This window comes from Ambystoma mexicanum, chromosome 4q (assembly GCF_040938575.1).
Source record: "Ambystoma mexicanum isolate Mex_15411 chromosome 4q, UKY_AmexF1_1, whole genome shotgun sequence".
Classification (NCBI taxonomy): Eukaryota; Metazoa; Chordata; class Amphibia; order Caudata; family Ambystomatidae; genus Ambystoma; species Ambystoma mexicanum.
The window spans coordinates 390856234-390872145 of NC_090928.1; the positions used below are offsets into that span (position 1 = coordinate 390856234).

The following is a 15912-nucleotide window of genomic DNA, read 5'->3' on the forward strand; positions in this document are numbered from 1 at the left end:
GTAAGGAGAGAGTAAGCGTGGTGGTGTGTTATGATGTGATATAAGCTTTTTTGAACATTCTCTGCATTTCAGACCATACTATATATGTCACGCATTTCTATCACCTTCGTGCACCCCAGATGGTTCCATACCCTCGGCTCGCTCGAGCAACGTATAACATTTGTTCTATCCATATAGACTCGATCTATATCTTCATTCATTCCGTCTGCTTATGTATTCAGCATCTCTATGTTCATCCCCTTGACGCACTCAGCCCCTCCTACGCACTCAACCCCGCCTACGCACTCAACCACGCCTACGCACTCAACCCCGCCTACGCACTCAACCCCTCACACGCACTGAGCCCCTCACACGCACTGAGCCCCTCACACGCACTAAGCCCCTCCCCCGCACTCATCCACTCCCTGCGCTCATCCTCTCCCCGCGCTCATCCTCTCCCCGCACTCATCCTCTCCCCGCACTCATCCTCTCTCCGCACTCATCCTCTCCCCGCACTTATCCTCTCCCCGCACTCATCCACTCTCCGCACTCATCCACCTCATTCCCAAGCTCTACTGTATAGGTACCAAATAAGTGTCTCGCTTCCACTTTAGAATGTCAGCCTTTCATGTGGTGTACGAAATGTTGTTGCAAATAAAGTGATCAAATTGCTGTCATCCTCAGGGTTCGAAATTGAGGGGAGCTATTTTGCTCTTGGTTACAGCCTAGAAGAGCCTGGTTAGCTTGACACCAACAGCTACCAGGAGCTACTATTGCCTCCCCGGGCTAAATGAAGCTGAACAAATACACTCTAGGACACATCTTTATGACATTGGAAGCATAAGGGGTCATACATAGTGGACAAAATTATATATTTACATCTTATGTGGAAGTTAGCTTCATGGAGCTCCTTGTTCCCCAGTGGTAGCTCCTGGTCCCTGGTCAATGCTAGATACCCAGGAGCTGCTTTTAGCTCATGCTTATCCAATCTTAATTTCGATCCCTGCGTCCTCCCTCGTCAATCTATCTTGGGTCTCTCTATTTGCCAAATGTAATTCATTCAGCATTGTGCAGGTCTCTCTTCGCTGTTGATGAATCTTCGCATAACGATAAATTCATATGAAGGAGTTTGGCGTTGATTTCAAGATTAAGACTTGTATGCAATCTTTCAGTTAACTTGAATTGTAGGCCAAATGGATATGTCCATTTGTATCAGACTTGGAACTTCTGTAACTCTTCCATGACTTGATTGATTGATATTTTATTTCTATCGCGCTCGTACACAAGTGTTTCAGAGCGCGACAAAGCAAGGGAGTGGAACAGGGGAGAACAAAACAGCGATCTTACTAGGCCCAGTGACATTGAGAACGCGCAAGTGCATGGGAGAGGGGGGAGGGGAAAAGTGCATGGAAGGGGGGAGAGGTGGAAAGTGCGAAGCAGAGGAGAAACAGATAAATAACAATAAATAAATAATAAAGGCAACAAACAATGGTAATGCAGCCAGCAATTTGCAAGTGCTAGGTTTAAGGCAGCAGACAGGGTAGGTCTGATAGGTGCATGAAGAGAAAGGGGGGGCTGTATGGGTACAGATACAGACCCCAGTGCAAGGGGTGGCCTGAGGCAGTGCGGGAGGGTGGCAGGATGAGCAGGTACCTGGGCCCAAAAGACAGAGGGGGGCCAGGTGCACGGTGCCAAGAGAGAACAGATCAGCAGGGGAGAGGGGGAGCGAAGGCAGAAGAAAAGAGGAAGGTCTTGAGGTGCTTCCGGAACCAGAGAGGGTTCTCCTCAAGTTTTAGAGTGGTAGGGAGGCTGTTCCAGAGGGAGGCCCCAGCCGAAGACAGAGATCTACCCCCAGCTTGTTTCTTAGAAAAAACTTGTTTCATCATGCAACGTCTTTCCAGTGGGAAATGTGCATCCTGCTATCTGGGAATGTAATCTGACCTTTTTACTATCCACATTTAAGATTGTTACTTTTTCTCTGCAGTTGTGTAGCTTTACAACTATGTCCATTGGACAATGGCCTTTCTCTGACATCAAACAACCCACTGTGTTGATTTAAAGGTTAGGGGTTGGAAGATCCTTTAGGACCGGAGGGAAACGCTCTAGGATGCAACTGTTAATATCTCCAGCCTCCAATCTCTCTTTTATGCAACGTTTTTTCCTACTTGCCCTATTTTCCAAATCTTCTCATTTAAGTTGCAGCACTTCCATTCACCACTGACATGTCTGTTATTGTATGTGGAGGGTCCCCAGCTGGTGATATTTCTATACTGCTGTCTTGTTCTCCACTTCTTGGATAATCTACCTGCCTGAATACATTGGAACTTTAGAATTGGCTAGAAATGCTTGCATGCAGGGAACTCTCGCTTTCCGTGAGGCGTTTGACATTGATGATGTATTAGCACTGCTGAGCCTTATACCGCCTCATAGCCTCACAATTGGCATCAAATCAGAATACAAATAGAATAAAATCTTCCCTGATTTATCATGCCTTTCCAACACCTCAACCCCCAAAGTAGTTGTCCATGTGTTTTGCTGCATGATCACTGAGCTTCTTTAAATAGTCTCTTGAGCAAACCAGCTAGACATTGTGGCTTTAGCGCAGAAGATGTTTAGGTTGTTAAAAAGCATGTGTGTGTGTGAAACCGTGGATTGGGCACAGTCCAGGGAGGTCAGGTAAAGAGTATGGAAATATTCCTTGGTTTTGTAAATGGAATAAACTATTGAGTGAGGAAGACATTTCTACATTGTGTATGGCTTTGGAGAATATTTTTCTGTTCAGTTTGAATTAAAGAATGAAGGGCACACACATACTTACATGTTTCTCCAAGGAGATTGATTTTCACATGTATGGCTTCGAGATGCCTACTTGGCAGTCCCAGTAACAAGCACTATTTGCATTTTCTGCCCATTCAATGGGCACTTTGCTTCTGTGAATTTCAGAGCCTGCCGTTCGGGACCTCTCTGGCACCCTGGTGCTTCACCAAGCTCATGAAGCCAGTTACAGCGGTACCTCTTACAAGAGAAGTGAGGATGACTATCTGCCTAGGCAACATGTTCTTCGTGGCTTGTGGTGGGTAATCTCTCATCTGGTACTAGGGACTATGGCACCTTGATTAAACATTTCCTGATCAATTGTGGGAGATGTGAACGGGTGTCCACCCAGAACATAGAATTCTTGCTCTGCATGCTGCAAATGCTTCCTAGAGGCTCCATCTAGTAGGTATGCATGACCCATGGGGAAATTTGAATGCTCTATTGAAAGGTCAAGCCTCTTTCAGAGAACTAGCAGGACAAGTGGGCCTCTCATCCACATCCAGTCAGGTCACTTGGAACAGAGCCCTGCAATAAAGGACTCTCCTGAGGAGGAGTTTCTGCCATTTATATATGCATAAATAGTGAACTTTTCTGAGACGCCCAAGTCAAATTTTAACTGTGATTAGGCCACATGGACGCTTGAATGCTTGAAACTGGAGAGCGATTTAAGTCTCATCTCCAGACGTTGTAATAGTCATTTGTGAACAGGTCTGGATGGGGTGTCTGGTGCAGCAGAGAGATTTCTGCAGGGCGGAAAGGGTCACCTCAGAAACTTGAATTGTAGATTAACTATTTGGAGATAATAGTCAGCTTTTTGGACACTGCATTACTAGAGAGAGTTATGGGAGCTGGCTCAATCATACTCTAGATTGAATAGCCATCAGGTTTATTGATCACCTTGGCAGGGCATGTTCTAGAATCAGTGAACTATCTCTTGGATGGGAATTGTTGTCCAAAACATATGGAAAACCAGAGGTTGCAGTCCTCTTGGCGGATCAGATTTGATGCAAAATATTTCACAGGTCTCTCACACTTGGTGGTGGACTAGAACTCCACATAACTGACTGAGTACAGCATCTTGAAACTGCATAGGTATCTGGGTAATGGGATCTGTTTCATACAGACCTCTTTGCATCCAGACTCAGTTCTTATTTTTCTGGACTTTTCAGATGAAAGCCTAATCTGATCATTGTGGCGGGTTAGAAGAAGTATGCGAACACTGTGAAGGCATTTCCAATAATGGTTTATTAAATAATATTAAGGCCTATTTCTCCTTATAACTATGGGGTTTCCCTAGCTATATAATTAGGTAAAGTGTTCATCAGTCTTCTCGAAACGTCGAAATGTACAGAAAGTCTGCTGCCCAAAAACTATCCCTATCTGACCGTTCCACTATTCAAGAGAAAACTAAGGTCAGGAGAATGACTGGTGAAGCAGGGTTTTGCTTTGCTTTTGAACTCTATTAATATCTTATTTTTAAATAGTCTCTAGCCAGCTTCTCTACCAGGGCTTGCAATTCTTGGATAAGGTCTTGGGTTTTTCCCTTATTTTGTGGGATTGTTTTCCCTGAGATCTTTCATGAAGTTTGTTTGATCCTTACATCCACATTGTTTTGTTGTGTATGACCTTGTGTAGTATCTTCTCTTGACTGGGTTATCCCTTCAGGATTATTATGTCCTCTTCTTAGCTAAGAATTATCTTGGTCATCTATTTGGTATGCCGGGTTTGTGGCTCAGTGGACTAATGCATACACTACACAGGCCTGTGTTTGACCTCATAGTCACAGGTTTGAATCCTGGCAGGTCCACTCAGCCCTTCATCCTTCCAAGGTAGATAAAATGAGTACCATTAAGTTGGGTAACAATAAACATCTGTTATTAGTGCCAAGATGCCCCTTCTTCGGTGAATGTGCGCTTTACAAATATGCCTGTTATATTATTTGTTTATCCACTTCTCTTGTTCTTTTGTTTCCACTTTTCTCCAATGAATCCACCTTGTGGGTTGAGGCCTTCTCCCCTTTTCCCAGGGTAGTTTTATCTGCTGAGTAATATTCTTTTTCTCAGGTTTAAATATGTTTCCTGTTATTTTGGTACAGTTCAGATTCATCAACTTTGCAGTTTGTTTCAACAATTTCCCTGGGACGAGTTTCTCCACTCATATACCGATTCCCTTTTACTCTACTGGTCCTCCCGTTCTCCCAGTTACTCTTCTCTTCATGGGGAAATGTCTCTGATACCTGTGGTCACTCGGGACCTTCTTACCTGCTTGGCTTCTCCTTTTTGGTTGTCTTCTCTGATGGCATTTCTTTGCCAGTTTCTTGCTTCATGCTACATTTCGGCATCCCTCCTGGTAACCAGTGCTGTTGCGGATACCTCTGCGGGTTGGTGCCGGCCTTGATGGTTGGGCTCCCTGTGCACCACAAACTATTCATGGTCACACCACCAAATGGTTTCGGGTTCTCAGACCAGCGTCTAGTACTCTACTTCAGAGTAATTCTGAATTTCACCTGCTACATGGCTCTAGTTGGCTCTGCCTCCATCCGCTTGCGTTACGCTACCTGGAGGCCTCCCCTGCTGCCGTATGATTCTCTCCCTCTCATCTCAGCGTGTCCTCCTCCTTAAATGTCCTCGTCACAGTGAAGTCAAGGTTTGCCCTTAAGGAGACAGCTTCTTTTCTCTGATACTCACGGTGCATGTTACCGTTGTCTTCAGCGCAGTCTTGGTTTGTATTGCTGTTAGGCATCTCGGACAGTCCCATGTATGCCACCATGGGAGTGGGGTAAGGGAGTTCCTTAGAGGAACAGGAGTCCTTTTTCTCTAAGGGGGAGTCTGTCCCAGTAAGATTCGACTTGGCCAGACCCCTAGGGAGGGTCTTGCAGAGCGGGCTCGCCTCCCTAGCATCAAAGGGGGAGGCTCCCTGTTGGGGAAAATTCCCCCGATTTGTCACAACACGTAACGTTGAATGCCTTTCACAAGTTGCCATGATTGTCTCGGTCCCAGAGGGACATGGTGGACATGGTCAGATTGTGACCTTTTGGAAGTCTCTAGTTTCAAATCAGATTTTCCAGCCCTTCTTCCCCAAAACTGGTCTCTCCCAGTACATCACAACTGGAATCCTTATTTCCAAATACTAGACTGCTCCCACACTCTGACGACCTGAGAAATTACAGGGTGTGTTGGAAAGTGCATGCCACTTCAGAGAAATGTGAGAAACATAGCATGGCATTTAGGCTTGGAAAGAAAAGGGGGTCTGTGCCCGGAATGGTGTCTTGATGGATAGTTTTGTTGATTTATTAATTTTTTGTAAGATTTGCTTTTACTTCATTGGAACATTACTACTTCATCCTCTCCAATTCCCTCCCCCACCCTGCCCACAGCACTTCGGCTAACTGTAAAGACTTGCAACTCTACCAATACAGTCTTACTGCATCTAAGTTATTGTCAAGGAAAGGTGTGCACAAATTATTATTTGCCATTGGAAAGTGAGTGATTAAGAATATTACCCTAGACTGAAGCAATTTAAGGTGCAATGAGGTGGTGAACCATTGTGGAAGTGAGGTTGTTGCAACAAGCATAGCTACGAAGTTTGCATGCTTAAAGTCAAGCAAAGTTGGAATAAGTAAACGTGCAGCTAAAGTAGCAAAAGAGGGAGTGGGGATTGAAAAAAGAGAACGCAGAAGAACAATTTAACACATTCTAAATTGATGTTGAAGAAGACACATGTCTGTCAGGAATCACCCTTGCTCCTAGAAACTCTGGAACTCATGGAGGTACATCAAATTCAATTCTGTCACCAATCACTGCACTCAAGATGGGCGCCAAGAATGGACAAATCAAGAAAAGACCAGAAACTGTCTAGTTTCTCAATGCAACCAGCAGGGGGACTTGCGGCATTCAACTGCAGCACAAACCACAGATCGCTGCGTTGCTACTTCCCTGTGGCGTGCTACCTGGACACTGCTCTTTGCTCCGTTTCCACATTGCTGCAGAATCCATTCTCCAAGATACCTGATCCTGGTAATTCTCTTCCTGCTTTCCCCCTGTCTCTAGCCTGTCCCCTTAACAGCGTCTTTTCCTAGCGCAACTCGCACCTTTCCCGTTCTTCCCTTCCTGCCATTTTGCTGGCCTCTTACAGCCTTCCCGTGTGATTCTCTCTCCGACCTATTTTCTCTTCAGTCCTTTTCATCTCTTGACTGTTGTGTCCCTTTCCGGCGTAATCCCATGCCTGGCACGTTCAGTCTATCTCCTGGGAACTGAAGCTTGCTCGAAGCCATGGTTGCTGCTTTCCACCATCCTCACACTCTTTGCCACCGGCCCATTCCTCCGGTGTACATGAAGATAAACGTCCGTTCTTTCATTCACTCCTTCCATTTTCATTTTCTATTCTGTTCCTCCACTGTTCTTCAACCATCACCGATTGCTGTTCCTCGTTGTGATTGGACAGGAATCTGTTATCCCGCTGGATAAATTGAGTCAACTTCTACTCATCACTTCAGAATTCATCAGAAGCAGGACATCCCACACCAAGCTGATCAGAACAGTACAACTTATAGGGTGGTTTTTTGCCCCTTCATTAAGGTTTTTTCCCCCATTCCTGCACAGCCTTATGTTCTCATTCAGCAGTCTGACGGAGACGGGGATCATCCTATTATTCTCCTTAAGAACTTGTCTACAACCTCAGGTTAGTGTATAGACTAATCTTGATGGATAGCAACGCCACCAACCATGGATCAGTTACAGCATCTAGCCAATGCTTTACAAACACTAACCACAGAGGTACAGACACTGCAAGGAGAGGGTATTGCTTTAAGACACCTCATAACATTGCCTCAAGCACCACCTGGATCCTTGCCAGGAGGTAAATATGATGGCAATCCAAAAAAGCTCAAAGAACATCTTGATGCTTGCACTGTCCAATTCATGTTCAAGAAGAACTATTTTCCTACCGACAGAGCCACAGTTGGATTTATGATATCTAACTTGACAGAAAGTGCCCTGGCCTGGGCTACCCCATTAGTCACCTCAAACAACCCTTTAATGGACTCATATCCTGGGTTTCCTAACCCCTTAAGTACCAGGCTATTATGCAAGTCTATGCAAAAAGGACGAGCATACTCGTCCTTGGCACTTAGCATCCGAGCAATGTTTGAAAGACAGGAAATACTTGTGTCGGCCCAGGAACAACTGTTAGATTACTGTCAAGGAACTCAGGATCTGCTCACTTACATCACACAGTTCATACTAATAGTAGATGGAACTGCCTGGCCGGACGATACATTACTTACAATTTTCCAGAGAGGCCTTCATGGAGACCTTAAGGATGAGGTAGCCAGAGTGGCTAGACCAGCTATTTTGGCAGACATGATCACATTAACCATGCAAGTTGACTATTGATCACAAGAGAGATTAGCAGAAAGGGGAAAGAATAGGAATATGCTGAATTTTCCAGAACCGGCTAAACCCAGTCCCAAACCAACAACTACCGAAGAACCCATGAAGATAGGGGGCGGCACAAGGTCCACTCACATCCACAGAGCGTAATCGTCGTCGCACCTTAGGACTCTGTATGTATTGCAGATCCAAGGAACATACGGTTCACGAATGCCCTCTAGCTCCCCCTAGATGCCAGGGAAACCCAATCTCCCAGTCATAGAGGGAACCATGACTCTGGAAGAACAACTTGATTTACAAATATATTCAAGTCAGACAAAAGATACCTCGATGGTGGTCATTCGAGTTAAGCTTCTATTCCACGAACTTCAGAAGGAAAACATTCCCGCATTAATTGATTGTGCAGCAGCAGGCAATTTCATGGATGATCAATGGGCTCAAACCCACCTTATTCCAAGAGAATTAAAATCTACCAGCATTCCGGTGGAAGGTGTGGATGGTTCGCCTTTGACTTCCGGACCCATCAAGGAACAGACCGTAATCCTGAGCATGATGATAACATCACATCAAGAATCATTTCCATTTGATTTAATTCACACTGCCTATTATACCATTATCCTGGGATTACCATGGTCACGATTACACAACCCTTCATTAACTGGACAGCCGGATCCCTGTTTTTAGGATCCGAGTTCTGTATTAGGCAATTTCTCACTGTCGGATCTGTGGGTTTACATTCTTCACCAGAAACCGATTCCCAATCTACCAGACAAACCCCTACCATTCGGGAGAATGTATACCTTATCTATTCCTGAGAAAGATGCCCTTCGTGAATATCTCCAGACTAATCTCCATCACAGTCTTATAGTAGAATCCAAGTCACCTGCAGGAGCGACTCTTTTCTTTATTCCCAAGAAGGATATGAAAGAACTACGTCCTTGCATAGATTATAGAGGCTTGAATCAAATTCCAGTCCATGATAAATGCCCTATGCCTCTGATCACGGACATCTTGGAGGCCGTCAAGGGAGCACTTTACTTTACCAAACTGGACCTTAGGGGGGGCTTATCGCCTCATTAGAATACGGAAAGGCTATGACTGGAAGACTGCTTTCCGTACCGCCTTTGGCCATTTCGAGTACCGGGTTATGCCCTTTGGTCTCCCGAAAGCCCCATCATTCTTCCAATGTTTTATGGATCATGTCTTCTCTGATCTGATGCTACAGTCATAGTATATCTTGACGATATATTGATCTTTTGCAAAACTATGCAAGACCATATCCATCATGTCCAGGAAGTCCTTCTCCGATTATGTGAAAACCACCTATACGACAAACTAAACAAATGCGCATTCCATAAGACCCAAATCCCTTATCTGGGGTACATATTTTCCTATCAAGGAACTATGATGGACCCAACTAAGATACAAGCTGTACTGGACAGGCCACCCCCCCCCCCCCCCCCCCCCCCCGAGTACAGTTAGAGGCATACAGCGATTCCTAGGATTTGCATTTTTATCGGAAATTCATATTCAACTTTTCTTTATGCATCCTACCCATTACTGCATTACTATAACAGGGAATGAGATTCCACTAAGATGAAAAGACACAAGCAGCCTTTCGGGAGCTAAAAGAAGCGTTTACCGCTGCACCCATACTGAAACTTCCTGATCGGAACAGATTGTTCAAATTGGAAACTGATGCCTCTTACGTAGCTATAGGTGCAGTCCTCAAACAAAAAGACAATACAAGAATGGAACATCCTGTCTCATATTTATATAAAACCATATCCACTTCAGAGATTAACTATACAGTATTGGAAAAGGAATTGCTTGCCATCAAGAGAGCCTGTAAGGAATGGCAACATCTCCTTTAAGAACACACTTCCCCCTTACTGTACACACTGATCACCATAATCTACAAGTTCTTCACTTATCCGAAATCCAAAACAGCAGACATGCACGCTGGGCCTATTTCTTTTCCTCCTACAGATAGCTCTTTTTGTTTTACCAGGAAAAGACAACCTCCTGGCAGATGTTCTTTTGCGCACCGAAGAATATAAGATAGACTCATTCCAATCCGAGCCATTACTTCCTAAAGCTGTCTTTGTGTTTCATCTCACCAATTTCGTACAATACCTCATTCGGGAGACGAAGGATTTAACACCTAGTTTTCAAGAACTAATCCAAACTTTCATTTTGGCAAGATTACAGCCTTCTCTTTTATGGCAAACAAGTATACATACTTTCCTCCCCTCTTCGCAAAAAAGTCTTAAGAATATGTCATTACTCGGTTGTGGCAGGACATTGTGGCACACACGTAACCTTGGAACAAGGATGCTGAAATTCAGTGTTCCTTAGCTAGCGGCCGCCTCCCTCGGTATCCTCGCCAGCTGATTGTTGGGTGTGCGAGACCCCTGTGGTTTGTGAAGGGGCCACTTCAGTTGGCAAGGATGTTGCACTTCGGTGTCATGGGGCTGTACTCCCGCAGCCAGAACTTGGTCTCTTAGTGGGTGGCCCGACAGTCTCCTCCGCCCATGACCGGATTGTGCATCCCTTGTACCCCCTCGTTCCTGGTGCCACCCGCTCTGGTCTACTCCAGCTGGGAGCCGGGACGACCCACCGTCTATGTGGAACCGTGGGTGTGGGTGTTGCCGGCAGTCCCTGGGCCCTTTGCCTTGGTGTTGGGTGGAGTTGGGCCAGGTATCCGCTGCCTACGCTCGCCCTCTGTTGCACCTTCTCTGCTCTGTGCGCCCCGCATTTCAGGATTATCTCAACTTTCCGGCTTTACAGTGCCTCCAGATTTCTACTAGTCGTGTCGCATCCCCTCCTCCAGCCCTGATGCCGAAATGGGAGTCCAGAGCCTTCTTTTTCTGCAATTCGGCCGCCCTCAAGCATGGTTTCAGGGCAGAGCGACGTGGACAGTGTATACTCCATGCTCTGCGCAACAGCGCCTCCCCCCCGGCGATTTTAGTTTTCATTAGGTGACTTTACTCGCAGTCATTTGAGACTTCTTGTCACTCAGTGTGGCATTAAGGAATATGTGGGGGTGTTTATCACTGACTTTTAGTGGTGTTTTCCCCAGAAATCTCTACAGTATCGTAATGAACCTGGGATATCATTGCACCTGTTGACTATTCACTTTATCGTTTCTCTTTATTTTGTTTTCCTATGTGGTCTTTTGGAGCTATGGAATTCCTTCCACACCAAATACATTTCCTGCACCAATATATTCACATTCACCAAGAAACTGTGTTTTAATATACATTTTGTTTAACACATTTATGTATGGCTTCACCTCTGGAGAAAAAGCACCCTGCTACTTACTATTTTTGCTTTTTAGCACTGTCCTGTATCTCGCCTATTTATTCAGTCCCATCTCTTCTCGCCTCTCCTCTAACAAAGCCTTGTTTCTTTTATGTCCTCAATTGCTGCAGGTTAGCAAATATATAATAATAATCACTGTTCAGTCCTAATCTTGCATCATTTTGACAAGAAAGAATCATATTGTGTTATCACTAATCGTTCACATTACTAAACGATTTGTGCTGGACTCGCTATCACAAACTGATGTTTGAGTGCTCTGAGGGAGCTACAATACTACCTCTGCAAGATCAATCTAAACCAGTCCTGGCTTCGGGACTTGTATGAGGGAAACCTAGACTCTTGCAGGCCTCACATCCTCCAAATGCAGGGACTATCCCTCACAATAGCCATGCTCTGCTTTCAAAGCTACTGCAAAGAACCTTCCCACAAGTTGAAATATCTGAATGGAATGGTCACACCAGATGGCATTACACAAAGTAGGGAATGGGTTTCATAGCACCAACACATTTTTCTGGTCACAGAGGTTTCGACAAGGGCCCTATTGGAAGCAAGTATCCGGATGGTAAATGAATAAGTTAACTGCTCCTGTATATTATTAGCATTGCAGATTGCGTCATGGGGTAATTTAGCAATTTGTAACTGAGCGGTGACGAGTGCAGATTTTTACTCTTATGCTGGTGATGGATGCATTTACTTTCTGGATGAAAATAAAAACATGTGCTCTTCTTTCCTCAGTTAAGTGGATTGGAGTGGGAAAATCCAGAGACTCGATGATAAAGCTGTTCTAGGAACTCAAGAAGCATGAAGCGAGTACACTACTCAAATATTGCACCCTCCTTTTAAACATGTTTGATTTGTATGAAGAAGATAAGGATGAAGGGACTGCATGGGAGCCAATACCAGTCCCGGGAGTTTGCGTGTATCAATGTTCTAGTCCCTAGTAGATTTCTTCGAACAACCACTCCTCTCAAACTTCTGGGTCATTAGTTGTTTTGCTCACTCTAGCTCAGGTTGACTCCTGCTTGGCGTTCTGTTTTTGTTTTTCTACTGTGTTCAAGCTCACAAGACGAATCATGTCCTTTGAAACTTTAGCTTACAATGACCTCCTTCAGTTTAAAAAATTACCTCTCCTATTTAACTGAGTTGACAATTGAGATTTGAAACAGTTAAAAGTAATCTTGCAGTTTTGCACAAGTGGTTTTACATCCTCATTATTTGTACACTTAAAGTCTATATTTTCTTATTGCTTGCTCAAGCTCATGTTTTTAAATGTAATCTGTGCCTTGACATTATTTTTCAAATGTTTCTTTTTTTGTGTCAATTTGAAGTTTTTATTGTAGTTTGTAAATGTGTAATGTAATCATAGAACTGTATACGTTTCCCAAGCTCTGCAATAGCAGCTTGTAGTGGTCCATGCTTCAAATATAAGCATTGCCACATTACCAATAGTAGAATCCCCACTTTGTTGGACACTTAGGTTTCTAACAAATTGCTTCCACCAACCATCCATCCTCCCAAAAATTATTTTTCATGTACCTGTCTAAATTAGCACTGTCTGATATTCACAATGTTAAGTGGTTTATTTATTCTTCGCATGCTTTGGAGCTGAAGTGGCCCGACGAATAGAGAGATTAATGCCTTTGTGGGCCGCTCATGTTTACACCTAGCTTTCTTCCTGCAGTGTAGGCAATAAGGGCCTTTTGCATGAATTGTGCTGCTCTTTCTGTTGAATTTCTTTTAGAAAGTTCCAACACTGGCAACTCTACATCATCTCTGTACTCTTCATGAGCCCATTTTCTAGCTGGTCACATTGAAGTAAAATATAAAAAACAATGTTCGTTTTTGTCCCCCTGTCAGATGTTTTTGAAAGTCACCTAAATGTTCCTGCTTTACCCTAACTCATAAACACACTACCAATAAAAGCAGAGGTTGTGTTTTTTAACTGGGATGCCCTTCCTTGTCTCACAAATTTGAGTAACTCCAAAGGTGGTATAGCAAGGGTTTAGCCATTTTGCTTGTCGAAAAGTGTTAAATAAACATTTGCTAAATGCAGATTCACTGCAGATATGCAAAAATAACTTAATTGAATGCAAACATTCACTAAAGTCAAAAGAAGCATGTGAAGTTCTTCAGCATAGGTTTGCCCCTTAGATCTCCAGACATCAAACGTCCAACCATTATTCTGGAGGACCCAATGGAAATTTCAAAGAATCTTTTGATTCACTTTCTTATCTTTGCCATTTCAAGAAGTGCCTAGAACACGCTCAAATGGCATTAAGGGGGTTTCCATAATACCACACTTATTTGCCATTTTCAATTCATTTAAATAGCTGACTTTCCATCTCCAGGAGGGTGCAGATGTTTCTATGTGTTTTTACCAAACAATCTCTTGCTGGCTATTTTTTACTGCACTTTCTTTTACTGTCTTTTCCCACAGAAAGCCAGAGTTAACTTCCACCTTCCCCTTCCTGAATCCTCCCCCACCGCACCAAACCCTATTCCCATACAAGAATGCCTCATCCATCCCTTCAGTCTACTTTTTTGTGGGACAGTGTGGTAAAAAATAGTGTGATCAAATTTTTCAATGATTCTTTTTCCTATAAAAAGACTGGATTCCATGTCGAATGCGAATCTGGAGGATATGCCTGTACAAGAGAACGATATGCAACTTTTCCTTGCTTTTGTATTATTTTCCTTAACTTTGACAGGTGGCTCGTAATGGTTTCATAATATGTTATACGCTCAAATATTATTGCTGCAAAGTGCAGGATTGTTGCAGTTCTTGGGGATCATTTAATTTACTGTCCAGCATATATAATTTGCTCTTTGTAAATTATTCATTAAAATGAAACCAACATGTTTTAAAAGGTTTAATGGAACAGTGCCTCTGGAAAATAATTATGATCTTGTATAAAGTTCATGTAATCATTAAAGGACTATTCTGTTATTTGAGTGTGCGAACTGGTGTCTTTTTTGCATTGCTTTTCATCAAAATAATATACCGTCCAAATGCTGATACAAAGCATCCAAGTGAAAAGAAGAAAATAATGGAAATGTAAGGAGAAAAACGCCAGTTTGTTTCAGCATTTAAAAGCTTAATAACAAGAGTGGGACAACAATGTGACTATCGTCAAAAGGAGCGTTGTCTTGCTTGGAAACATATGTGCTCCACATATCTTTGGAAATACTGAAGTGCTCAATGAACCATTATCCCAAATGATTTTCTCCTGCAATGTTCCGTTTAAAAAAAAAAAAGTCCAGAAAGAAGGTAAAGTTATTTCAATGTAATCAGCTCCAACACATGATTAAAAAAGCAAAGGCCACCGGAAAATGGTCCCCAGCTGATCCACTTATTGCCAAATGTTCCCAAGCGTCTCTGTACTAGGACCAAAATGCTAAGACCGTAGTCAACGCTGATAAATACACCCTAACCAACAAATAACTGAGTGGCTCGCAAGCAAAGGAAATTAATGATGTGTGAATGTGCTCATGGCAATTTATAGTATTTGAGACTTCCAATTGCATGCAGCAGATAAAGAGGTTGCAAAGTTACTTCAGGAGCCACGGATGATAGGAATGCCAAGAGGAACAATGCCGAACACATGTACAAAAGATTAGCTGTAGCTATATGAAATAGGTAGAACAGAAAAGTAATTAATTACTGTGCCCTCTCATCTCACTGGCCTACCAGGCCCCATTTATTTCTACAAGGCACTTGTTTCGTATTTATTTTTATTGAATGTTTTTTCGGTTGAGTAGTGCAAACAATGAGTAACTAATAATTGAACTTTTTCCTTCTGGGATACAGCTCAGCTCCCCGGTGTATGCCTAAGAGTAGGAGTGACCCTATCTTTTCTACTGCCAGGGGGAGCAGTGCGGCTCTGCAGCAGCTCCACCTAATGCTTCTATGCGCCCCACAGCAGACATGACATTGAGGCTTGTACATAGATAGCGGCCACACCCTGTGACCTTAGTTCCTTTTTTCCGTGCACTCTGCTCGCATTAGGAACAGTGCTTCTCCAAAGCCATTCTCGTTGTTAGACAACATGCTGAATCCATCAAAATCTTTGGGGTTAAAACTGAAAGCTCTGTGTCAACTGCAGACGTCGGATATCTGTTTCGGATCATTATAATATCTTTATTTTCTTGGTGAGGGACACAACATGCAGGATTGTGTGTCCTATCAATTGATGCAGTCCCCAAGATGCTTCATAAATGGAAAACAAAACTGTTCACCTTCCTCCACAGGAAGAAAGGTGACAAGCAGACTCTTTCAAGGTCGCCCAGCATTGGTTGTCGCACCAAAGAACAGTCCCCAGTCCATGAGGACAAAAAGAAAAAGAAGTATGGAATAGGTCTCGGTCTCCTGGTGGTTCTACGAGGCACCACTTTTATTCCTCAT

At 43.6% G+C, this 15912-nt stretch overlaps 1 protein-coding gene across 1 annotated transcript in view; it reads left to right on the forward strand.

Annotated features, from left to right (window-relative positions):
• Positions 1–14457, forward strand: part of ADSS2 (adenylosuccinate synthase 2) — an 888588-nt gene extending 874131 nt beyond the window's left edge. The window contains exon 13 of the mRNA XM_069607967.1: positions 12246–14457. Within this exon, the coding sequence (XP_069464068.1) occupies positions 12246–12298 (53 nt within the window). The 3' untranslated portion in view covers positions 12299–14457. The remainder of the gene's footprint in view (positions 1–12245) is intronic.
• Positions 14458–15912: the final 1455 nt, after the last annotated feature.